The sequence below is a fragment of the Delphinus delphis genome, chromosome 5 (assembly GCF_949987515.2).
Source record: "Delphinus delphis chromosome 5, mDelDel1.2, whole genome shotgun sequence".
NCBI classification, from domain to species: Eukaryota; Metazoa; Chordata; class Mammalia; order Artiodactyla; family Delphinidae; genus Delphinus; species Delphinus delphis.
The window spans coordinates 27,361,402-27,387,062 of record NC_082687.1 but is presented as its reverse complement, the minus strand read 5'-3'; the positions used below and the strand labels follow the sequence as shown (position 1 = coordinate 27,387,062).

At 43.9% G+C, this 25,661-nt stretch overlaps 1 protein-coding gene across 2 annotated transcripts in view; it reads left to right on the top strand.

Moving 5' to 3' along the window:
- Positions 1-25,661, top strand: part of NR3C2 (nuclear receptor subfamily 3 group C member 2) — a 372,131-nt gene that overhangs the window by 333,525 nt on the left and 12,945 nt on the right. The window contains exons 8-9 of one of the 2 annotated variants that reach the window (XM_060012127.1): positions 5,583-5,740; positions 18,733-19,971. In XM_060012127.1, the coding sequence (XP_059868110.1) occupies positions 5,583-5,740; positions 18,733-18,753 (179 nt within the window). In that variant the 3' untranslated portion in view covers positions 18,754-19,971. Of the gene's footprint in view, positions 1-5,582; positions 5,741-18,732; positions 19,972-25,661 lie in introns of those variants that run through there. The other variant, XM_060012126.2, reaches the window with a different exon arrangement.

Below are 25,661 nucleotides of genomic sequence, written 5' to 3'. Positions count from 1 at the left end.
CCGTGATAGAGATAAAGAGGGGGCTCTTCAGAGAAGAGAAGCGCATGCTCAGTTCTGGGTATCAGGGAGGGATTCGTGGTGAAGCTGCAACTCAGAGAGCTTTGCCAGGATGAGGGGTTGAATCTGAGGCAGGAGCTGGCCTTCCTGCTGGGGAACACAGCACGAGCGAGCGTGGCGGGGTGGGAAGCAGACCCATGCAATAGCACTTAGTTCTCGGGAATTGTTTTGCCTGTTAATGTTTTAAATTTTTTATCTCATTTCTGTATCCACTAAATTTTTCAAGGCACGTCAGGTGGTATTGGATTGGGGAGAAGTGGGGAATTAGGTTGGGATGCAGATTGGGCCGGAAGATTCCCACCTGTTGAAGACAACTGGTGTCTATTAGGCGAGCAGGGGAGCGTGGTACCAAAGGCTCTGAGCAGTCGGGTGACATGACCAAAGGGATCCTTCATGGCTTTATGAACATGTATCTGACAGTAAACTGGATGAGAGGGAATGGGACAGGGAGGGAGAGAGGCCAAGCCAGACAGAGAATTGAGCCAGACTAGAAGCCTAGAGACCTGCTGTGAGGCTGTTGAAATAACAGCCTGGAAAATAATGGTGGATGCTATGATGACAGCACCAAACGCGTTCAAGATACACTGCAGAGTTGACCTTGGCAACTGACAAGAAGGGGAAATAAAAATAGTCTGGGTCGGAAGTGACCTAGGTTTTGAGTGCAGCGAAGTGACTCAGATGGCAGTGATACCATGAAGAGAAATGTGTTCACGTCAGGACTTGGAGCAGATTTTGTGGAGCGTAAAATGACTTCTCTTTGGGATGGGCTAATTGTCAGAGGTAGCCTCTCATAGAGAGGCTGAAAGAGGGGGAAACTGGGGGACTCGAGCTCAGAAGACAGGTTTGGGTATCAAGATATAAACTCGCAATTATCCTTGTAGAAAATGAAAGTCCAATGGCGAGTGGGGTGCCGAGACACAGAAAGAAGAGGAAAGAGCCGTTGAGCTACTGGAAAGGAGGATTGCAGCGGCTGAGGGACAGGGACAGAACTGTCAGGGAGGTCGGGGAACTGGGAAGGTGCCAAGAGTTCAAGGTTTCCCAAGCGGCATGACTAATGGCATCACTTCCAGGGAAAGCTGAGAATGCTGACAGAAGCCTAGTGGGGTTGACCGTTGGGCATCAGGCAGGTGCCAGACAGCCAGGGACTTGCAGATGGATGGGAAGCCTTTTTAGGCGCCCGGAACCAAGCATGAGAGGAGAGAAGTCGATGGCAGACGGTGCCAGAAGAGACGAGGGAGGGCAGGATTAGCCTTGTCAAGGATGCTGAGCGCTTCTTCCCCAGACAAGGGCACAGGCCTTTTCAAACAGAGGGGAAGGAATTTGAGGAAGCTCCCATCAGATGAGGGTGAGACCGGGAATGACGGCAAGAGACAGGATGGAGAGGAAATCCCAGAGCCAAGCGCTGTGGGCCACTGAGAAAACGGAGAAATGTCCTGAATGCCGAGGACGCCGGGGTGAGTGGCGAGGACTTCAGAGGAGGAGAGTTTGTTGAGCGACCACCTGGAAGCTGAAAAGAGCATCCAGGATGCCGCCAGCCCTCCCCTTGGTCCAGGAATCGGCAGCTTGGGAGAAGGGGCGGTTTTCAGTAGAGTCACGAGCAAGCAAGTGGCATCAGCAGCCAAGCACTGAGGATGGAATGGATAAGAAGAGGTGCTGTTTCCAGCAGGGAGGATTGGGTCTGGGGAAGACTGAAGCCTGAGACGGGTAGAACAGGAAGCAGGGAGGCAGTGGCAGATGCCAAGCACTGAGGATGGAATGGATAAGAAGAGATGCTGTTTCCAACAAGGGAGGATTGGGTCTGGGGAAGACTGGAGCCTGAGACGGGTAGAACAGGAAGCAGGGAGGCAGTGGCAGATGCCAAGCGCTGAGGATGGAATGGATAAGAAGAGGTGCTGTTTCCAACAGGGAGGATTGGGTCTGGGGAAGACTGGAGCCTGAGACGGGTAGAGCAGGAAGCAGGGGGGCAGTGGCAGATGCGGATCCGTACCTGCTCCACCTCCGTTTAACACCGCTCAGGTGTTTTTATCTGTGATCTGATTTAACACTGCAAGGTGGGTAGCCCTCCGTTCTAAAGTGGACAGGATGGAGGCATGCAGGTGTGACTTGTGCAGCCTCCTTGGGGAGTTAGGACTCAAACCCAGGGCCTTGGCCTTCACTCGCAGCGATTCCCGCTCTGCCCCAAGCAGGAAGTGGAAAGCGGGCCGTGACAGGTGAGGGCAGCAGGGAGACTGGAGGGAGAGCAGGCTGTGGGAGGGAGGTGAGGTCAGCACTTCCCAGCTGTGTTTCACTTGGCCGGCAAGGCTTTTCAGGTTGCTTTTGGCCTTTTGTCTGGTTTGATTTTCACTGACCAGTTGTGCAGGGCAGCCCACGCTGTCCCCAGTTTACCGCGGGCCCCACCGGTCCCTCCATTCCTCCCTGTACACTCAGCCCACAGCCAGGAGCTTGTGTTTGCAGCCCCTCATCCGCAGGGTCAGTGGAACCAGGCTTAGCTCCCTGCTCCAGTGTTCCTCAAGGTTTCTGAGGGTTCCCAGTTTATTCTTTCTGGAATGTAACCTTGGAAATGTACTCTTAGTTCCCCAACCAGGGATTGAACCCACGCCCTTAGCAATGCAAGTACGGAGTCCTAACCACTGGACTGCCAGGGAATTCCCTGGAAATGTACTCTTGAAATTCAGAGACAGTGATTTTATTCCCCTTTCCAAGCTATGTCACTAACCATTACTCTTAGAAAAATGTAAAAAAAAAAAATATATATATATATATATATATATATATCAGATGGGTGATATAATTTAATTTTTTTCTAAAATGCGTGTGATACTAATCCTTCGTAAACTTTGACCACTCCTTGTAATTGGTGTCTTATCCTTTTACATCCATTTAATCAGTCAGCCTATAATCAATTCTGATATCACTTTGAAGCTCCCTGAATTAATTTATTAGCTTCCAAGTAGCTCAGTACATTCAAGGCTGATTTTTGTAGATGCAGAAAAAGCAAAATCAAAAAGTAGAACAGAAGTAAAGAATTTTACTGCAGCTTAAACTGCAGCTTATTTTACTGCAAGCCTATTTTGCTAACCTGTGATACAACGTATGAAAAATGTTCTTCTTATTTAGAAGCTTAAATGACACACCTGATGTCCAGTGTATCAGGAAAGTTTCTAAGCAATGACATCAAGAGAAGATCATGTTCTTTTTGCTCACAGAGGAAAGCAGACCATCTTCCCACCCAGTTGCCTCTTTGCTCTTCTCCAGCCCATAGATTTTGGATGATTTCCAGGAGCCCTGCTGCATTTAATAAGTAAATTCAGAAAATCCGGGCAGACCTCCAAAATTTGAGGTTTTGCCTAAGTTCTCTTTTTTTGTGGGTTTGTTTCAACTTCTAAAATATCTGGCTGGGAAACTGGTACAATATATTTCAGTCACAGCAGTAAAATACAAGTAATATTTGATACAAGTTGTTCATAATCTTGAGAATTTTGATAACACAGGTATCAGAAATATGAAGGCTTTTGGTTAATCTTAGTAGCTATACCAAATAGCATTGAAATACAGTTGTGAAATGTATTCACTCCATTCTAATTTTAGATAATTTTTTAAGGTATGACATCCATGAGTATCTATACTGAAAAACTAAAGGTTTACTCCATAACATTTTGAAACTTTGTAAAAAATAAATGTTTATCTGTGGGTGGACAGTGTAGGCACTTACTTGCAAACTTTCAGTTTCTTTTGGAACGTTTTGGGTTAACATTAAAGTTTTGGTAGAAAGTGGATCCGTAGTTTCACTATTAACGTCCTGGTTATTACCATCCTGCTTTACGTTTTTTATACTTTTACAACAAGGGTTTAATTGCAAAGAAAAATAAACTGTCACATAATGGATGATATTTAATTCTGAACGTGAATGTCCAATATTTTAAACCACAACTAATATTGTGGCAGCCTCAGGAATTTGTGCAGTGGCCACTAGGGATTTATTTTTTCCCCACAAACAATAGACTTAGATAAACGACAAATCAAAAGCCTCAACAATTAAACTCAAGGAGAAGATTATTAACATCATATGGGAAGTTAATTTGCAAGATAATCTGTATCTTTATACAGGACAACAGGGTTTATTTGGAAACAGTGGCATTCCTGCTCCCAGGGTTACATGTAACACTCAAAAACATATTCAGCCATTCTAAAGAGCTGATGGCCCAAGTAAGTTATTATTTATACCAGTTATTGTAAATTAGCAAATAGGATGTGCACTTAAGAAGTGAGAGTAAGAGCAATTTCAGACTCTATTATCACAAGTTGAGTTTTTATTATCTTCATCATCCAAAAAGGAAAGTTCTAAGTGATTTGATTTTTCAGAGTTAAAGCATAAGCATGAGTACATATTGGCTGTAGTGAACAAAAGCAAACATGTAGGTAGATTTTCAAAGGGGACACTTGTAGCTTACACTCTGCCCTACATCTCCTCGCAGAACACAGACCCTGGTGCACCCCCTTCTCCATAAAGTGTGTTCACATGTGTCCTGGGAAAGAGCATCTCCTTTCAGGTCACAGAAACACTCGTATCCTTCCAGGTGCTGAATTTCAAAGTATTATTTTTAGTGAGATGTTTTTTGTTTCATTAGGAAAGCCAGCCACTCCATACAAAGAAAGAAGAAAACATAACCCTTAATTTTCTATCTTATCGAAGATAATGATGAATGTGGTTTCTTCTCTTCGAAAGTTTTTGATCTTGCCTTGTATGCAGAGCACTGTTTTGTTACCCGTCACACACACAAGCCAGTGCACAGACCTGCCAGCAGGTCTGGGCAGTCACATGACAGTGCCTCGGTGGTCATGTGCTCTTGGAACAAAGAGGATGGGAAGTGCTTCTTTGCCACACACTGTCTTGCCCCTGGTAGATGTCAGGTTTCCCCGAGTGTCTTTGACATTGGAACTGGAATATGAAGATGCTGCTTTCTAATTCCAGCCCCAGCTTAGATTGTCTGTGGCTCTTCCAGTTGTCCTGGAAAATCAAAGTATATTTTCCTATGTCTGAGGTATTGGCAAGTTGGGATTCATAAAAACTTTGATGACAGACCACAAGACAGTATAGCACTGTGGTTAAGAGACAGGCTTTGGAAACAGACAGACTTAAGTTTATACCCTTCCTCTACCATGTATTTATCGTGTCCTTGTGCAAGTGATTAAACCTCCAGTCTTCAGTTTCCACATCTGTAAAATGAGAATAACATAATGATTATGTCGTAAGACTGATGTCAAGATTAAGCAAGCTAATATAAACAAAGTGCATTATAACATACACCCAATAAACCAGTTATTATTCTTTTGTATATGTGTGTGTACAAAGGTTAACCGTCATACAGCTGCCATGTTTATTCATCTATGTAATCACTGAGATTCAATATCAATCTCAAAGTGTGAGCCTCATGACCTCAAAATAGTCTAAGCTATTTGACTATGAGGACGCTAAAGCTGTTTTCCAACTTGGGAACTTACATGTCGGTATTCCTTCAACACAGTTCCAAAGGATGGCCTCAAAAGCCAGGCTGCGTTTGAAGAAATGAGGACAAATTACATCAAAGAACTGAGGAAGATGGTAACGAAGTGTCCCAACAATTCCGGGCAGAGCTGGCAGAGGTTCTACCAACTGACCAAGCTTCTGGACTCCATGCATGATGTAAGTAGAGCCTCTTGGTGCCTGTTAAATGAAGGATCCACAGCCACACACTGTGGACCCAGAGCAACTGGAGAGCTGAGAAAGTTCTCGAGGCTTTGGGAAGAATAGGGGTAAGTTATCCACGAGAGGCAGCAAGAGTTGAAAACTCAGGAGGAAAGAAGCGTTTCTTCAGAATACCTTTGAAACAAACTTCATGTAAAGGAAAAAGTGTGGCTCTTTTCCCTCCTGAGCGGAGTGTGAGAGAAATGTGCACCATGGTGGCAAAGCCTGAGCTCTGGGCCAGGGAGGGCCCTCGGATTTGCTACAGGTGTCAGATCAAGTTTCCCATTTCTGCTTGCAATTTAGGAACTGTTTGGTTAATGAAAATGTTTGCTTTAACATTGCATAAATAGAGTCCATCTTCTACAACTGTTAATCTAATAACCCAATCTTTCAAAAACATTATTAGTGGTCCAGGGCCAGCTGGGATCATCTCATTTGTTGCCAAATTTTGAATCTTATATTCAGTATTCTTCGTAGGAGTCACCTTTCTTGGCTTGTGTAAATGTGGAAAGTAAATTCTGAGCTGGTTTCTAATTTATTCAATTACAGATGTAGTGGTGGTTAGCAGTTTCTACAAAATACTGACTTGGATAACTTGGTTTGTTATGTCACTTAAAATATGCTTCTTGTTTCATTTTGCAAGCAGTTTCTCTAGTTCTGGCTCAAAAAAAAGTTATACACGGTCATGCTAATTTAGCTTTTTTATATTTGGAAGGTTTTCCTACTTTCTTCTGGAAAATTTATTGCCCAAGTTCAGCCCATGTAATTTGGGTAGGAAACCCCTTTTCAAGTACTTCTGTATTGTTAAGGGCAATGTTGACAGGCTTGATGACCAATATTATAATGGTATTACTACTGAAATAATGGTTCATCCTTTAGAGATTTGTTTATGCCAGTGGAATGGTATGGCCTTGTGGGTTGGTTGATAAAAGAATGTCACTTTCCAGGGTTTCCACACTGAAGACCCTGTGCGTATCACGTTGGCCCTTGCTTTCTCTGAACATTTCATACAATAAGAGTCAAATTTCCACAAGGTGAATAGAGCGATAGATAGTTTTGCTAATTATTAGTGGCCTAAAAGCATGGCTTAATAGAAAATCTCAGGGATAAGAAATGATGGTCTACAGGACTGTGGGGAACACAGCAAACGGTGCTATCCACAGCCCTCACAAGAGGAAGTAAAGGAAACTAGACCGTGGCGCAGGATCATCTCCCCGAGAACAAGCAGCACAGTTACTCGCTCCTGTTGGTTTTCTCGAAAGTCCTTCTTAGTGGAGCTGGGGTGGGGGCGGAGGAACAGCAGGTGTGATTCTCTCTTGATGAATTCTGTCATTTGTGCAAATGATTGGGCAGGCACAGCGCAGTTTCAAAATGAGTGTGTAAGTGTTATCACAGCATATGAAAAGAGATGATACATTTTGAGGCAATTTACATGTAATGAGACTGACAATAGAAGTTAAAACCTGTGTATCCACAGCCTTTCGGGATCTCTGTGCCTTGAGCACAGTAGGACAGTGGAAACCCTTGGAGGCTGCACCAGGGGTCAAGGTGTCAAACCGTCCTCTGCTGGCTTGTTTTTAGTGCAGCACAGTGCTTGGCACAAGATAGGAACTCAGTGAACCGTTGCCAAATCATAAATGATGACTTGCTGCAAAATCCCCCAAGGCAAATCAGTGTCTTTTTAGTATTTTTTCTATTATGGTATAATTGATACAAAATAAATCAAACATAGTTAGTGCATACCATGTGAGAAGTCTGACACATGTCTACACCCATGAAACTATCATCACAATCAAGACAGCAAACATGTCCATCACTCCAGAAGTTTCCTTGTGCCTTTTTTTAATTGAAGTATAAGTGATGTACAATGTTGTGTTAATTTCTGCTATACAGCAAAGTGATTCAGTTATACAAATATATATATTCTTTTTCATATTCTTTTCCATTATGGCTTATCACAGGATATTGAATATAGTTCCCTATGCTATACAGTAGGACCTTGTTGTTTATCCATAAGCTTTCCTGCTACCTACTACTCCCTAGGTGCTTTCCATATTGCTTTCTGGCAATGTAGATTAGTTTATATATGCTAGTGTCTCATATACACGGAATTATGCAGTAGATAGTCTTTGGTAGCTGGCATCCTTCACTTGGCGTAATTATTTGGGGATTCATCTATGCTGTTCCCATATATCAGTACTTCATTTCTACTTATTGCTGACTAGCGTCCCATCATAAAGATATTTCACAGTTCAGCGGTCCTATCACCTATTGATGGACATTTGGGTTGTTTCCAGATTGGGCGCTACTAACAGATAAAGTTGCCCTGCACATCGTGTATACGTCTCTGTGTGGACATTGCTTTCTTTTTCTTGAGTCAATAGCAGCGGAAGACTGGGTCATGTGGTAGGTATGTTTTCGTTGTTTACGAGATCGCCAAACGGTCTTCCAAAGTCACTGGACAATTGTGCGTTCCCTCGAGAAGTGTGTGTGAGTTCAGATTGTCCCACATCCTTGCTAACACTCAGTATCATTAGTCTTTTTAGTTGTAGCCATTCTCATAGCTGTGTGGCGATGTCTCCCTGTGGTTTTAGTTTGCATTTCTCTCATGATTAATGCTCTTTTCTTGTGCTTATTCACCATCTTTGCTGAAGTATCTGTTCACCTCTTTTGCTCATTTTTAAACACTGGATTGTTCATTTGTAATTAGATTGTTGAGTTTTGAGACTCCTTTATATATTCTAGAAACAATTCCTTTATAAGATATATGACTTGCAAGTATTTTCTCCCAGGCCATGGTTTATCTTTTCATTCTCTTAACAGTGTCTTGTGCAGAGCAGGGATTTTGAATTCTAATAAAGTCCAATTGATTATTTTCTTCTTTTATGAATTATGTTTTTGGCTATAGCTAAGAAATCCTTCTCTAAGCCAATGTCACAAAGCTTTTCTCTTCCATTTTCTCCTAGAGATCATTGTCCTTCATTGACTGATACGTAGTGTCTCAAAAACCTTTTCTTCATGTATTTTTTTTCTGAGTATTTTTGGTTATTTCTGGTGGAAGGGTAAATCCAATCCACCTTACTCCACTTTGGCTAGAAGGAGAACATTCTTTGGGGAATCACTGGAATCACTTTAATTCTAAAACCTTTATTTTAAGCAATCAAAACTGTTTGCCCTTAGAAGTAGCCTAACAGAAGCATCTTGAATGCTCTGTTTATATTCCCATCCCAGACAGAACATTGAAAAATGCATTGTAAGTCTAGAGGGACCTTTCTAACATTCACGCTTACTCAGACTTGAGACTGCCTACAGCTTTTTCATTAGAGTAAATAAAAGAGTCAACATTTGTAGAATTTTCTTCCAGGGAACAAAGAGCTACAGAAGGACTGGCTCTGTACTCAGAGCCTCGTTCTGGTCACCTTGTGGAAAGAGAGCATGTGTTCCTAAGGGTCACACAAACAAAAACCCTGTGCTGGGCTTCCCTGGTGGTGCAGTGGTTGAGAGTCCGCCTGCCGATGGAGGGGACACGGGTTCGTGCCCCGGTCTGGGAGGATCCCACATGCCGCGGAGCGGCTGGGCCCGTGAGCCATGGCCGCTGAGCCTGTGCGTCTGGAGCCTGTGCTCCACAACGGGAGAGGCCATAACAGTGAGAGGCCCGCGTACCGCAAAACAAACAAACGAACAAACCCTGTGCATGTAAATCAAAGTTTTGCTTAAATAGCGTGCATAGTACGCAGCCCTCAGGACTCACATCCTTAGATCTGGGGACACGTGTACACAGCTCTCGTGATGCATGGTTTTCTCCCACTTGGTGCACACATGGGTTGGCAGAGCAGTGCCGAGGTGCGTGGAAGGAACGTTCTCTGAAAGAACAGGTTGGCAGTTAAGTATTTGAACTGGTCAGCAACTTTCATGAATCACAAGCCCTCCAAACATCAATCTTCCCCCCAAAAAAGATTCAAAGAAAGCAGCTGTGGCCAGGCTTCTCGGGATAGGTGTATTTTTGCATCGTAAATGGGCGTTATATGTAAAGCATGTAGATTCCTTATTCTAGCGAGAACAGAGAATTACTAGTCACTTTCTAGGTATTGCTGTGAATGGCAGTTAATTTCCTGTGAGTGTAAGAGGCACGTTTCTAATGAATTTGTTGGTAACCTCCACTCATTCATGGAGATCAGGGACTATTTATGTTACTATCAGTGTGTAGAACAGCTGGTAAACATTAATGGATGATATTAGTGTTTCTTAGAGGCAAAAAAATTGCCCTTTCTCTGTTAACTAGTTTCAAGGTTATACTGTTGTAATTGACTTTATTTCCACCTACACACTAGCCTACAGAGTGCCTCATGCCTAGCAAAATTGATGAGATTGCAGAGGATACAAAATAAACGTGGGACACCAACCCAACCCTCAGACTGCTTAGATTCTAGAGAGACAGCTAGAGTGTAATACAAGGCAGAAGGTAACTAGGGGCAGTGGGACCTTTGAGAGCACCCGCATGTTCATTCGTTCATGTGACTGAGCCCCTACCATGTTCTAGGACCAGAGGTGCAAGTGGGAACAGAATGCCCGTCCTTAGGAATCCCACTCACCCTGATGGGGGAAGAGGTTCATCCCATTCTAAAGGGGAAGCCGAGGGGTGAACATTGGTTTGGATGCCTCAGTACCTATGTTATTTCATGCAGTTCTAAAAACCCCCTACAAGCTGGGTATTATTCTCATTATTCCCATTCCTGTCCTTAGGAATCCCACTTGCTCTGATAGAAGAAGAGGTTCATCTCATTCAACAAATACATTAGTGTCTAAAAGCACCAGGCAGGGCACTAGTGGGAGAGACCCAAACCTGGCCACGGGGGGCTTCCTGCCTGCTCAGGACCACCAGACAGCACTATACAGGGTGGCGGGCCGGGAGCTCTGTAGAGATGAGCACACCATGAGTCATGGGCTCACTGATGTTTATTCTGAGTTGCTGGAAAGGCTTGTCGAGAAGGTCTAGGAGCCAGCTGTGCTGGGCAGGGGTCATGGAAGGCTTCCAGTGGTGGGGTAGGGGCATCTCAGAGAATCTTTCTTTCGTAGAAGAAGAGACAGAGGTCCAGAGAGTGATTTCTCAAGGTCCTTAGGTAGCCAGTGGCAGCTTGGAACCCTCTTAACTGACTGGCACTCTCTGTGCCACCCACGTGATGCAGGAGGGCTTCAGGCTGATCATAGCTGCTGGGTTTCAGGCTGGGCTGCATCTCTGGAGATCAGAAAATGAGTATATTGAAAATAGCTGCACTGCTCTCCGGCTCTCCAGTCTCATTTTGCTCTTCCCTGGCATCTTCTGGGATGCGTTGTTTTTGTGAGGCATGGGGTTACATCTTGAAGGCAGTGAACCTGGTGTTATATTAAAATGTCATGCACGTTTGGCAGTTCCCAAAACCAAATGTTGGGTCTACCTCACCATAAGCCGAGCCGTCTTTGGTGGGGAAGGGCTTTCATCTCTGCCGATGATCGTTAAACCCGGCTAAGAACCTACCCATTGCCTGGGCAGGTACCGGCAAGTCCCTCGGCATGACCAGAGGGTCCTGTTGCTGAGTGATCGCTTTCTGTGGTTGCAGAGGGAAGGCTGCACAGCCCAGGTGGCTGTCCTCCAGCCAGGCTCTCAGAGCCGAGCTTCCCTTCTGCAAGGGGGATGCAGACGAGATGGGAGCAGAACATCTGGTGATACAGTACCTCCCTGAGTGCCCACTGGGAGACTCCCTGCTTTCCGTGGAGAGGGCATTACGTTTCAGTTTCATGATCATCAACAAAAGAGCCATCGCTGCAAGCAGCTGGATCTATTAACGAATAATTTTGAGATCCCCATTGCTCATTTAACGAGCGGGTGCTTCTGCATCCAGCAGTGATAGTGGCAGTTTCCATCATGACCACGCTCGAGGTGGTTTTCAGGGCAATGCAGATCTATTTCTTCCCGCACACTGAAGCATGCCAGCCCCCAGGTTGGGTGGATCCACCATTTGGGCTGTCTGCTGCTTTGACGTCTGATTCTGTTTCACGTCATTACAGTCAGTATCTCCTCGAGAAAAGTTCCAAGGCCCGCATGGGAATCTGCCACAGAATTGTGACCACTGGAGACAGCAGATAGAGCATGGCCTCTGCTGCTCCACCAACGTTTCTCTCAGTAAACTTGGGCACTTGGCCTAAATTTTTGGCCCTCCGTTTTTTCGGCTGTAAAATGGGAAGAATAGTAATTATTATTATTATGGGAATAATAATAATTTCCTACCCATCTTGTAGGAAATTTTTAGAAGCGCATGAAATAACACAGGTACTGAGGAGTCCACAGGTAACAGGCACCGAACAGCGCCCCTCCGCTTCCCCTTTTCCAAGACTGTGTTTGAGTTTCCCAAAACCCTGTCTCTGCACCACCGAAGAGCATCATATATCAGGCAGTTTTAGTTTACTTTCAGCCCAGAGACACTCAGACAAGCACATGGCAGAGCCTTCAAGGGGGTGACAGTGTAAAGTTGGCAAGATCAAGCAGGGACATGAGCAGGAAAGGCCATTCTACAGGGTGGGGCAGTCACCTAGTCGCGAATCACATAGACTGAGGTCAGTATAGAAGCCTTTTCGAGGCACTTCCGGTCCTGGTGCTCTACGTGTGCTGCCACTTACCAGGGGAGGCTGGTGTTGCTAGAACGTGTTGGGTGTGCTTGAGACACTTTCAGATTCACAGATGGGATGGAAGGTGTTTGGTGATGGAGACAAGGGCAGATTGCTGTGAGGTCACCATCAGGAAAGATGGATGTTGGTGAATGAAAACCCTTGCCCCTGTGATATGATTGTTGGCGGTATTACACGGCCTTCTTCTTTGACGAGACCATGACTAAGAAAGATTCTAAATAAAGGCAGATTTGCTTATCGCCAGAGTCAGCAAAGTGAGCAAAGCCTTATCTTTCAGAGCACGAGGGAGGGGCAAAGACCCACTTGTCCGGGAAAAGAAATCTTCATAGGTAAAGATTTCAAATTAATCGAGTAATTGACCGGGCAGATCTTACTCTTTGTCTAGTTGGTGAAACCAATGGGACAGGTATTAATGGTTCACGGCGTCTCTCTCTGCAGCCCTATTTTTGCATTTGCCTCTACAAATTTCCCACTTCAAGGGTATAGCAGGGCTTCCCTGGTGGCGCAGTGGTTGAGAGTCTGCCTGCCGATGTGGGGGACACGGGTTTGTGCCCCGGTCCGGGAAGATCCCACATGCCGCGGAGCAGCTGGGTCTGTGAGCCGTGGCCGCTGGGCCTGCACGTTTGGAGCCTGTGCTCCACAACGGGAGAGGCCACAACAGTGAGAGGCCCGCGTACCGCAAAAAAAAAAAAAAAAAAAAAAAGGGTATAGCAGAGTTCAGACTGCATTGCCCTGGGTGAATTGTGCCAGTGGATAAATAGGGAAAGGATGACTTTGGGTGTGTGGTGTGAAAAGGTCTAGGCAGTTCCAGGATTGGTGTGTTTCATGCACTGGTAGCTGGGGCCACAAAGCCCAGCTGGAAGATGCAACTGCCTGTAGATACAAAGGGTGTCCTTGCGTGTTGTACCTCCTTTGTTCACCATGTTGATGGTTAAGGTTACTGCTGCTCAGTTGTGTTTCCGATCACAGTTGTGCTTCTCCAGGCTACCCTGTAGGTGCCCCAGGAGGCTGCTGCTTGATGTAGTCGTACTCATTGAGCTTTGCCTTTGTCACTTGTGCTTTTGGTGTCACATCCAAAAAATCATTGTGAAAGACAGTGTCAAAGGGCCCGGGGCGGGCAGACACCACCGGGCCAGGCACTGTGCTGCTGCTGAGGATACAACAGTAGCCAGGGAGACTAGGCCCTTGCCCTCCGAGTGTGCGGTCCGATGGGGGAATAGAGTAGACAGGTAAACTGGGAATTAGAATGCAGAGTGCTGGGTGCTCGAGGTGGACTGGAAAGCCCATGGGCCGGGCCGGCGGGGTTGGGGCGGGCATCCAGAAGGTGAAGTGGCAGGGTGGAGATGGGCCAGGGCAGCAGACGATGGAAGCCCCAAAGGCAAAGTAGGAGTTGACCAGACAGACAGAGGGAAGCTCACCGAAACCAAAGGAGTTATTACGCCAAAGGAGAAGGGTGCATGGTGATTTTTGAGAAATGGAGAATTTCATTGTATCCAAGGAATGGAGAAAAATAAGGATGGAGACAATGAAAGGACCTGTAAAACCATGTTGAGGGAGCTACTGAGAGATTTTGAGCACATCTGTGGAGCCTAGCGCCGCTCCTTCCAATGTGGTAACCACTGGCCATGTGTGGCTCTTGACCTGTAAATTTAGTTAAATTGAAAATTGAGTTCCCCTGTCACACTAGCCACATTTCGAGTGCTCAAGCAGCCACATGTGCCCAGTTGCCATCATCTTGGGCAGGGCAGTTGGTCATATTGACAGTACTGATCTGGAAAGTCTATTAGAAGAGGAGCAGAGGGCCAGTTAGGATGCTGGTGCAGTGGTGCAGGTAAGAGATGGGGGCTGGGGGCTAAGTTAGAGCAGGGGTAGGGGGACCTAGGACATATTCAGGTGGTGGGATGGATGGTTCTTGGTGGTGGATAGGACGGAGAGGTTGAGAGAGAGGAGGGAGCGGATCTAAGAGGACCCCCAGGGCTTCCCTGGTGGTGCAGTGGTTGAGAATCCGCCTGCCGATGCAGGGGACACGGGTTCGTGCCCCGGTCCGGGAAGATCCCACATGCCGTGGAGCGGCTGGGCCCGTGAGCCCTGGCCGCTGAGCCTGCGCGTCCGGAGCCTGTGCTCCGCAACGGGAGAGGCCACAACAGTGAGAGGCCCGCGTACCGACCCCCAGGATTCGGACGTAGGTTGGTGGATTCGGACGTAGGTTGGTGGATGGAGTGGCACCAGCACTGGGCGAGGGGACGCAGGGGAGGCGCTTTGTGAGTGGAGAAGATAAGGGTGTTTTAGATGTACTGACTTGAGGTGCCCTGAGGAGTCCCGGGGAAATGTCAGGCGAGCTCAGGGCTCCATGGAGATGAGGAAGCAAAGTGCTGATACTACCTGAGGAGGTACAGCGCGTGGTGGTCACTGAAGCCCAGGGCTCGACAGAACTGCCTGGACATCAGTGTGGCCATACGGTGGACAGAACCAAGCCCGGAGGAAGAGAACCACCAAGGGACCAAAACCAGGAAGGCGCCTGCAGAGAGTCTGGGCAGGAGCTGCTGCTGAGGTGAGATAAGAAGGCAAAAAGAGGGACACGGGGGACAAGCCAGAAAAGCGTGTGTCCCCCCCGTGCAAACGTTGGGGCAGAGACTGCAGACAGGTCAGTTCACAGAAAGTCTGAAAACTCTTCAGTAGCCATAGCAACGAGGAGGTTTTTGTGAGGAATAGCTGATTGATTCACCTAGGTTTCCAGTAACTCTGCCGGAAACCACAAAGCCACCAGGGGCTGCAGGAAGCTTTGAAAAGGTCAAGGTGCTGTCTGGTAAAGCCCTTTAGTAAAACTGCTTTAATAAAATAGAACTATAAGTCTTTCTCTGATGTGATGGCAGGTATGTAAAAGGAGCATTTTGAACGTGGTTGAGTGAACTTGCAAAGTTTTGTGTTTAGATACAGTGAAGAAATCACAGTAGCGTAGCAAACTATCTTTATAAATAACCCCCAGACAAACTTTGCTATGGACCTAGACCCGTGTATACGTAGTTTTGAATTAGTGAAAGCTTTATTATATATTATATACATGTACTATATATTAATACATGTATATGTACTATTTATAGATAAATGATAGATAGATAGATAGATAGATTAGATAGGCAGGCAGACAGACACATAGGTAGGTAGGTGGATAGATGGGTAGGTGAATGGAGGGATGGATGTGAGTGTTTGGCGTTGAAGAGCTATAGATCAGATATGAGATTTCGGCATCAGAGGGAGCCGTGATGCTTCAGAGCTGGCCTTGTGCTTCAGGTCATGATTTTATCAGTAATGTTGGTCCTGAGTCCTTTCTCACCCATCACCTTCACATCACACCGTAATTACAAGGACAGTTGATTTCCACATACAGCCACAGGACTTGATCTCCTTTGGTCTTTGCTCATGGTTTTCTGCAGCTGACTTAATGCAAAACCTGGGTTATTTCCTTACCTCCTTGGCAAAGGTTGATGTAAAACGTTTAGATATTTTCAGTGGCTAATGTTTAGACTCTTGAAGACAATGCTTACCAACTGCTGATCCGTCACCCGGGCACATTCTAAGATGCAGTTGTATTTGACTTTAGAGAAATGAGGAAACAAACTTCAAAACAGGAGCTCGTCATTCCTTTTTATTTTTTAAAATTGTGGTAAAATACACAAACAAAATTTACTACTTTAACCATTTCTAACTGTACAGTTCAGTAGTGTCAAGTACATTCACACTGTTGTGCAACCAATTTCCAGAACTCTTCATCTTGCAGAACTGAAACTCTCTACCTATTAACTCCTGCTTCCCCTCCCCGCACCAGAACAGCCACGATTCTGCTTCCTGTCTCTGAATCTGACTGTTCTAGGTACCTCACCTATGTGGACTCATACAGTGTTTGTCTTTTGAGACTGGCCTATTTCACTTAGTATGATATCCTCCATTGCCATCCATGTTGTAGCATGTGTCAGAATTTCCTTCCATTTCAAGGGAAATCATAATCCACTATATGTATAGACTACGTTTTGTTGACCCCTTCATCTGCCAGCAGACACTTGTCTTGCTTTACTTCTTGGCTATTGTGAATAATGTTGCTGTGGACATGGGTGTGCAGATATCTCTTTGAGACCCTACTTTCAATTTGGGGGGTATAGTCCTAGAAATAGAATTCCTGGCTCACATGATAATTCTATGTTAAATTTTTTGAGGAACCACCAAACTGTTTTCCAGTTATTTTTACCTTCCCACTAACAGGGCACAAGGGTTACAGTCTCACCAACACTTGTTATTTGCTGGGGGGTTTTTTGATAGTGGCCATCCTAACAGGTTTTAAAGTAGTATCTCATTGTGGTAGTGGTTTGCATTTCCCTAATGATTAGTGATACTGAACATCTTTCAATGTGCCTATTGGCCATTTGTATGTCTTCTTTGGAGAACTGTCCAGTTTCTTTGCCCATTTTTAAAAATTGGTGTTTTTCTTGTTGAGTTGTAGGCATTCTTTATATATTCTGGATTTTAACCCCTTATCCAATATATGATTTGCAAATATTTTCTCCCATTCCATGGGTTTTTGTCTTGGTGTGAAAAATCTTTCTCTTATGAACTTACAATGATAAGAGACAGTAGTTTGTTCCTTTTAATCCTTAACTGGCAAAATTAAAGATTATGTCTGATCCCAATTTATTTAAAGAGAGGGGAAGAAGCGTTTTCTTCTTATGATAACCACTCCTTTGGCTTCGTTATTCATTTCATAAGTTTCATAAGTATACCCACAGAACATGTGCCATTGTTCACAGCTAGTTTTGAAAATCTGTAAGAAAAGAAAGTCCTGTAAGGATGCTGGGGAGAAACTTGGACCTTGCCTTTTTCAGGGACGTTAAGGGAAATGTGCATTCCATTTCCACCTGACCCCGTGAGATTTATGATGCCATAGGGTGGGCTTTCTGGAAAAAAAGCATCAGATAGAAAGATCCACTGAGGGTCCAGGAAGCCGTGCTCATAGAAAATCACATCTGACGTACAGGAGTCTTCCCAATCTGAAATCTGTCTAGGGAAGATTTTGGAAAGCTATCTCATTGTCTAACACCTGTGTCTATAAATCCCGCCCCCTCTTAGGCAGCCTAAATCCCTCCTCTTACAATTAAAATAACTATATAATGCCTGGGATTTACCTAGTGCCTTTCTTCCTAAGTCCTAGCATTAAAGCCTTCTAATATCTCCGTGAAGGAAGGATGAGTAAATACTACTATTTACACTTCATCACCTCATCTTAATTCCTTTCTCTATAAAAAGGGAATAATAGTAATATTTACTCATTTCTTTTTACCCTGTTTATAGAGAAAAGAATTAAGGCAGGGAGTGATTAAGTGCATTTTCCCTGGTTCATGAGCGAGGCAGGCGCAGAAGGCAGGAGCAGAGGGGAGAGAAGCCCCTGTGGAGGATGGCAGTGCAGAGCCAGCCCTGCACCTGGTCAGCCCTATGGCTCCTGGTAGCTTAGCTGCCACTTCGGGGGCCCCGCACGTAAAAGGGCCCCCCTCTTGGCTTAATGGTCTGCTGTCACCATCTTGAAATTCTTAGCAAACTTTGAACAAGGGGCCCCAAGTTTTCATTTGGCACTGAGCCCCACAAACGATGCAGCCTGTCTCGGGCATAATATAATCTTTTTAAGATGTTGATCAGAGGAGATGCTGAGTGTGAAGAGCAGTTTGTAGCCCGTGGTGCACCGTGCAAATGTGTCTGTGGAAGAAGCAGGGGTAGGAAAGGCAGAAAGCTTCATTGGAGCAGGGCGTGAGGACTGAAGGGAACAAGAGACACCAATGCACTGTAAAGGAACCTTAAAACTAAAATCATTTTAAATGACTGAGATTGAAAAGGCTGGGAAGATGCCAGTGGATCGATTTTATTTATCACTGTCATGGTTAATGGGACTAGAAATTGTATATGGTTTCACAGTACAGTAAATAAGTGTCCTTTTGGTGGACTATTTAGTGTCTTTTTTTTTTTTTTTTTTGCGGTATGCGGGCCTCTCAGTGTTTTGGCCTCTCCCGTTGCGGAGCACAGGCTCCGGATGCGCAGCCTCAGCTGCCATGGCTCACGGGCCCAGCCGCTCCGCAGCATGTGGGATCTTCCCGGACCGGGGCACGAACCCGCGTCCCCTGCATCGGCAGGAGGACTCTCAACCACTGCGCCACCAGGAAAGCACTTTTTTTGCATTTTTGTTGGTGATTTTGCTGTTTAAAATTGTCCGCAGATGTACTGCTCACACACTGTCTTGTGCTTTTCAGCGCAAGGAGGCTGTGATGTGACTTATGGAGAAAATAATCTTCGTTCGGGCATGAGTTATAATAATGCTGTTGGCCGTGAGTTCAGTGTGAAGGAATCAGCAACACACATGGGAATAAGGTGTCTTTAAACAGAAACACGTAAAACAAGGTTATGTATCACTTGTTTGATGAAAATGTTGTGACCAGTAGCTTGTGGGAACCTAACCCTCTATATCCCTAGGAGCAAAGGTTCTGTATTCGCTGACTCACTCTTGGCAATGACTTTATAGAACATAACTACCACGAATAATGGGAATCAACTGTAAATGTATGTGAACTGCAGTGACTATAGGTTCAAAGGTCAAAAATGGAAGACATGAGTGATGGGAACTCTCCATTTAAATGACAAATTCTGGATCCTTTAAGCTGGGCAATGTTTTCAGTTCCCTAGTTCAACCCCTTTATGGACAAGGATTCTTTCTAAAGCCTTTTTTTTCCTAAATTTTATTTATTTACTTTTGGCTGCATTAGGTCTTCATTGTGGTGTGTGGGCTTCTCATTGCAGTGGCTTCTCTTGTTGCGGAGCACAGGCTCTAGGCATGCTGGCTTCAGTAGTTGTGGCATGCAGCCTCAGTAGTTGTGACTCGCGGGCTCTAGAACGCAGGCTCAGTAGTTGTGGTGCACGGGCTTAGTTGCTCTGAGGCATGTGGGATCTTCCCAGACCAGGGCTCGAACCCATGTCCTCTGCATTGGCAGGTGGATTCTTAACCACTGCACCACCAGGGAAGCCCTCCAAAGCATTTTTTAAAGCCTTGAAGAATCTGTATAATATTTGGAACACCAGATCTGGCCACCACCGTATCACTTGATTCATATACTTCTTTTGCCCACATTTAATATTTCTAAAATCAGGAAACATCTTATACTTGCTTTGTTTATTTTAGCAAACAACCAAAACCCGTTCTCCCAAGGCTGTTACTGAATCCCTGGCGTGCCTTCCAATCCAGGGCCAGCAGACTGTTTCCATAAAGGACTAGGCCTTGTGGGTCCCATGGTCTTTGCCACAGCTACTCAGCTCTGTCACTGTAGCCTGAAAGCAGCCACAGATAGTATCTAAATGAATGAGCATGGCTGGGTTCCAGTAAAACTTTTTCATATAATTTTCATCTGTCACAAAATATTCTTTAGATTTTTTTTGCAACCACTTAACAGTGTAAAAAACAAAATGAAAAGACTTACAAACACCATTATTAGGTCAGATTTGCCCTGGAGGCCCGACTTTGCCAACCCCTGATTCCTTCAGTGGCATCGTAGGATCAAAGGAATAAATTCAGCCACCTTGGTCTCTACTGTAGTAGCCCTGCTTGGATCAGAAGAGGCCTTCGGTCCTTAGCCAGTGGTGTCTGCCCTTGTTACTCAGTGTTCCTTTTCTTTCAGAGACTGAAATAAGGATTTAACTGCTTAATCTTAATGTAACCAGACAGTAAAGTTGGTAACTTATAAATATGAATTGGTTTAGGTTTTTACATTGTTCCGTGTAGCATACATTTGCAAGAAGGATCTAGAAAATATTGAAAACAAAAGTAGCAAAAGTTCATACTTCTATATACAGTAACGTGCCAATGCATTTCACACATAACCCTTTCATTAGATTTCCTTTGTTCAGCAGTGTTCTAATTATCCCCTTATCTTTAAGCTCTACTTTCTGCTTTTGCATTGTGTCATTTTTCTTTGTGTTTTTCACATGTACAACAGACCTTATTCACAGGAAGGCGGAGCCGCGATCTAGAATGAGGCTTGTAATACAAGGAAACTTAAACAGAGTGGAAATTAAATAAATTTAAGTACCAAAAAAAATAATCAGAAGGAAATTGAACCCATCTTGCTTAGCACAGCATCCAAACAACGTATTTTGAAGATTGAATATTCATCACTGACCAGAGATCAGTGACTGGTGTTGAATTTATTACAAAAATGGTGATGAGGAACGAATTAAAATGTAACCTCAGATAACAGTCAGATGCTGATGGATGGGAAGCAGAGGTGAGTGTTCAGAAATGCCCTTGGCTTTTCATGTGATGTTGAGCAGCCTGCTTCCCATCCCGGCCGCCAGCCCATTCCTGGGCACCTGGTGTGGCCCAGCTGCTCCAGCCCGTACCAGCCTAGACTCAGGGACCAGCCCTTTGAGGCCACAGGGGACATCCCTGGCATCGTCAGGCAGCTGGGCCTCTGGAAGCAGAGCCAGAGGTGCCCATTTTGGCCTGGAGTCACCCTTGCAGAGAGTCCGCTTGCCTAGAATTTGCAGGCAGGGCTGACATGAGCAAGCAACCCCACCGAGGCTTGTCTCCTGCTTCAGGGACACACTTGAATCCAGATGCCTGCCTCCATGTGGGCTGGCCCTTGGCAGAGGACAGCAGTTGTTTAAAATAAGGAATCAACAAAAGATACCCCTTCCAGATGGCAGCTTTGCTGCTGCCGGTGGTAGTTCAGAGCCCCGTAACACCCTGCTAAGTTCCCCCAAATGCCTCCTGTAGGCCAAGAATTTAGCTGATACATTGAGCGTACTGACAGCCAAGCTTTTGGCCAAAAAACACCCTTTTGGTGAGTGTTTAAAATCCAATCTTTTTAGGTATTTTTCTGATGGCATTTTTTTTTAATTGAAGTATAGTTGATTTACAATGTTGTCTTAATTACTGCTATACAGCAGGGTGATTCAGTTATACATGTATATACATTCTTCTAATATTCTTTTCCATTATGGTTTATCATAGGATAGTTTTTTAATTAAATTATTTATTTATTTTTGGCCGCGTTGGGTCTTCGTTGCTGTGTGCAGGCTTTCTCTAGTTGCGGCGAGCAGGGGCTGCTCTTCGTTGCGGTGCACAGGCTTCTCATTGCGGTGGCTTCTCTTGTTGCAGAGCACGGGCTCTAGGCATGTGGGCTTCAGTAGTTGTGGTTCGTGGGCTCTAGAGTGTAGGCTCAGTAGTTGTGGCGCATGGGCTGTAGAGCATAGGCTCAGTAGTTGTGGCGCACGGGCTTAGTTGCTCCGCGGCATGTGGGATCTTCCCAGACCAGGGCTCGAACCTGTGTCCCCTGTATTGGTAGGTGGATTCTTAACCACTGCACCACCAGGGAAGTCCTATCACAGGATACTGAATATAGTTCCCTGTGCTATACAGTAGGACCTTGTTGTTTATCCATTCTATATATAAAAACTTACATCTGCTAACCCCAACCTCCCATTCCACCCCTCCCCCAACCTCCTCACCTTTGGCAACCACCAGTCTGTTCTCTATGTCCATGATTCTGTTTCAGAGATGGGTTCATTTGTGTCATGTTTTAGATTCCACATATAAATGATATCATATGGTATTTGTCTTTCTTTTTCTGACCTACTTCATTTAGTGTGATAATCTCTAGTTGCTTCCATGTTGCTGCAGATGGCATTATCCCATTCTTTTTTATGGCTGAGTAGTATTCCATTGTGTATATATACATCACATCTGCTTTATCCATTCATCTGTCGATGGACATTTAGGTTGTTTCTATGTCTTGGCTATTGTGAATAGTGCTGCTATGAATAGGGGTGCATGTATCTTTTTGAATTATAGTTTCATCTGGATATATGCCCAGGAGTGGGACTGCTGGATCATATGGTAATTCAGTTTTAATTTTCTGAGGAACCTCCATACTGTTTTCCACAGTGGCTGCACCAGCTTACATTCCCACCAGCAGTGTAGGAGGGTTCTCTTTTCTCCACACCATCGCCAGCATTTGTTATTTGTAGACTTTTTAATGATGGCCATTCTGACACATTTAAGGTGGTACCTCATTGTAGTTCTGATTTGCATTTCTCTAATAATTAGCGATGTTGAGCATCTTATCATGTGCCTATTGGCTATCTATATTTCTTCTTTAGAGAAATGTCTGTTTAGTTCTTCTGCCCATTTTTCAATTGGGCTGTTTGTTTTTTTGTTGTTGAGTTGTATGAGGTGTTTGTATATTTTGGAAATTAAATCCTTGTTGGCTGCATCAGCCTGTAGGCTGTCTTTTCATTTTGTTTATGGTTTCCTTTGCTGTGCAAAAGCTTGTAAGTTTGATTAGGTCCCATTTGTTTATTGTTGTTTTTATTTCTATTGCTTTGGGAGACTGACCCAAGAAAACATTGGTATGATTTATGTCAGAGAATGTTTTGCCTATGATCTCTTCTAGGAGATTTATGGTGTCCTGTCTTATGTTTGTCTTTAAGCCATTTTGAGTTTATTTTTGTGTATGGTGAGAGGATGTGTTCTAACTTCATCAGTTTACATGCAGCTGTCCAACTTTCTCAACACCACTTGCTGAAGAGACCTTTTTCCATTGTATGTTCTTGCCTCCTTTGTCAAAAATTAATTGACCATAGGTGTGTGTGGGTTTATTTCTGGGCTCTCTATTCTGTTCCGCTGATCCCTAAGTCTGTTTTTGTGCCAATACCATGCTGTTTTAATTACTGAAGCTTTTTAGTATTGCCTGAAGTCTGGGAGGGTTATGCCTCCTGCTTTCTTCTTTTTCTTCAGGATTGCTTTAGCAATTCAGGGTCTCTTATGGTTCCATATGAATTTTAGGATTATTTGTTCTAGTTCTGTGAAAAATGTCATGGGTAATTGGATAGGGATCACATTAAATCGGTAGATTTCTTTGGGTAGTATGGCCATCTTAACAATATGAAGTCTTCCAATCCAAGAGCATGGGATATCTTTCCATTTCTTTGAATCATCTTCAGTTTTCTTTATCAGTGTTTTTATACTTCTCAGAGTGTAAGTCTTTCACCTCCTTGGTCAGGTTTATTCCTAAGTATTTTATATTGGGGGGTGCGATTTTAAAAGGGATTTTTTTTTTACATTCCCTTTCTGATATTTCATTATTGGTGTAAAGAAATCCAACCAGTTTCTGAATGTCAATTTTGTATCCTGCTACCTTGCTGAATTCGTTTATCAGTTCTAGTAGTCTTCGTGTGGAGTCTTCAGGGTTTTCTATATATCGTATCATATCATCTGCATATAATGACAGCTTTACCTCTTCCCTTCCAATTTGGATACCTTTTATTTCTTCTTCTTGTCTGATTGCTATGGCTAGGACTTCCAGTACTATGTTGAATAGAAGAGGTGAGAGTGGGCATCCTTGACTTGTTCCAGATTTTAGCGTGAAGGCTTTCAGCTTTTCACCATTGAGTATTACATTGGCTGTGGGTTTGTCATAAATAGCTATTATCATCTTGAGATATGTTCCCTCTCTACCCACTTTTGTAAGAGTTTTTATCATGAATGAATGTTAAATTTTGTCAAATGCATTTTCTGCATCTATTGAGATGATCATGTGGTTTTAGTCTTTTCTTTTGTTGATATGACATATCACATTGATTGATTTGCATATGTTGAACCATCCTTGTGAACCTGGGATGAATCCCACTTTGTCGTGGTGTATGATCTTTTTTATGTGTTGTTGGATTCAGGTACCTCTTTTTATTGAGATATAACTGACATAACGTTGTTTAAGATGTCCAACATATTGCTTTGATACATTTATATATTGCAAAATGATTACCACCATAGCATTAGCTAACACCTATCATGTCACATAATTATCATTTCTTTTTTGTGGTAGGAACAATTAAGTCCTAGTCTGTTAGCAACTTTATAAAACAGTATTGTTGTCACTGTGGTGCGCATTAGATCTCTAGGACTTATTTATCTACTGGTTGCAAGTTTGTACCTTCAAACAACATCTCCCTAAGTCCCCCATTCCCTGGTAACCATTCTTCTACTCTCAGTTTTTAAGCGTTTGGCTTTTATAGATTCTACATATAAATGAGATCATAGAATATTTGTCTCTCTCCATCTGACTTATCTCACTTACCATAATGCCCTCACAGTGCATCAGTGTTGTTGCAAATAGCAGAATTTACTCCTTTCTCATGGCTGAAAAATTGTGTGTGTGTGTGTGTATCACATCTTCATCCATTCATCCGTTGACACTTAGGTTGTTTCCATATCTTGGCTGTTGTGAATAATGCTGCAGTAAATATGAGAGTGCACATATCTCTTTGATATCCTGTTTTCCTTTCCTTCAGCTACATACCCAGGAGTGGAGTTGCTGGATCATAGGTTAGTTCTGATGTTTTGAGGAACCTCTATACTGTTTTTCCATAGTGGCCAAACCACTTTGCATTCCCACCAACAACAGTGCACAAGGGTCCCCTTTTCTTCACATCCTCACTAGCACATATCTCTTGTCTTCTTCGTGATAGCCATTCTAACAGGTGTCATCATCTGATATCAGTGAGTTATTTCATTGTGCTTTTGATTTAAATTTCCCTGGTTAATGATGTGGAGCATCTTTTTCACATACCTGTTGGCAATTTGGATGTCTTCTTTGGAAAAATGTCTATTCGGTCCCTCTGTCCATTGTTTAATCAAATTGTTTATTATTGAGTTATATGAGTTTTTAATATATTTTGGATATTAATCCCTTATCTGATATATGGTTTGAAGATACTGTCTCCTGTTCTGTCGTTTGCCTTTTCATTTTTTTTTTTGATTCTTTTGCTCTGCAGAAGCTTTTTAGCTTGACATAGTCATACTTGTTGAACTTTGGTGTCATGTCTAAAAAATCATTGCCAAGACCAATGTCAAGGAACTTCTTTCTTATATTTTCTTCTATGATTTTTATGGTATCAGGTCTTACATTTAAGTCTTTAATCCATTTTGAGTTCATTTTTGTGAGTGGTGTAAGATAGGGGTCCAGTTTTAGTCTTCTGCATGTGGTTATCCAGTTTTCCCAACACCATTTGTTGAAGAGACTGTGCTTTCCCCATTGAGCGTTCTTGGCTCCCTTGTCAAATGTTAGTTGATCAAAAATGCAGAGGTTTATTTCTGGGCTCTCTTTCTGGTCCGTAAGTCTATGTATCTATT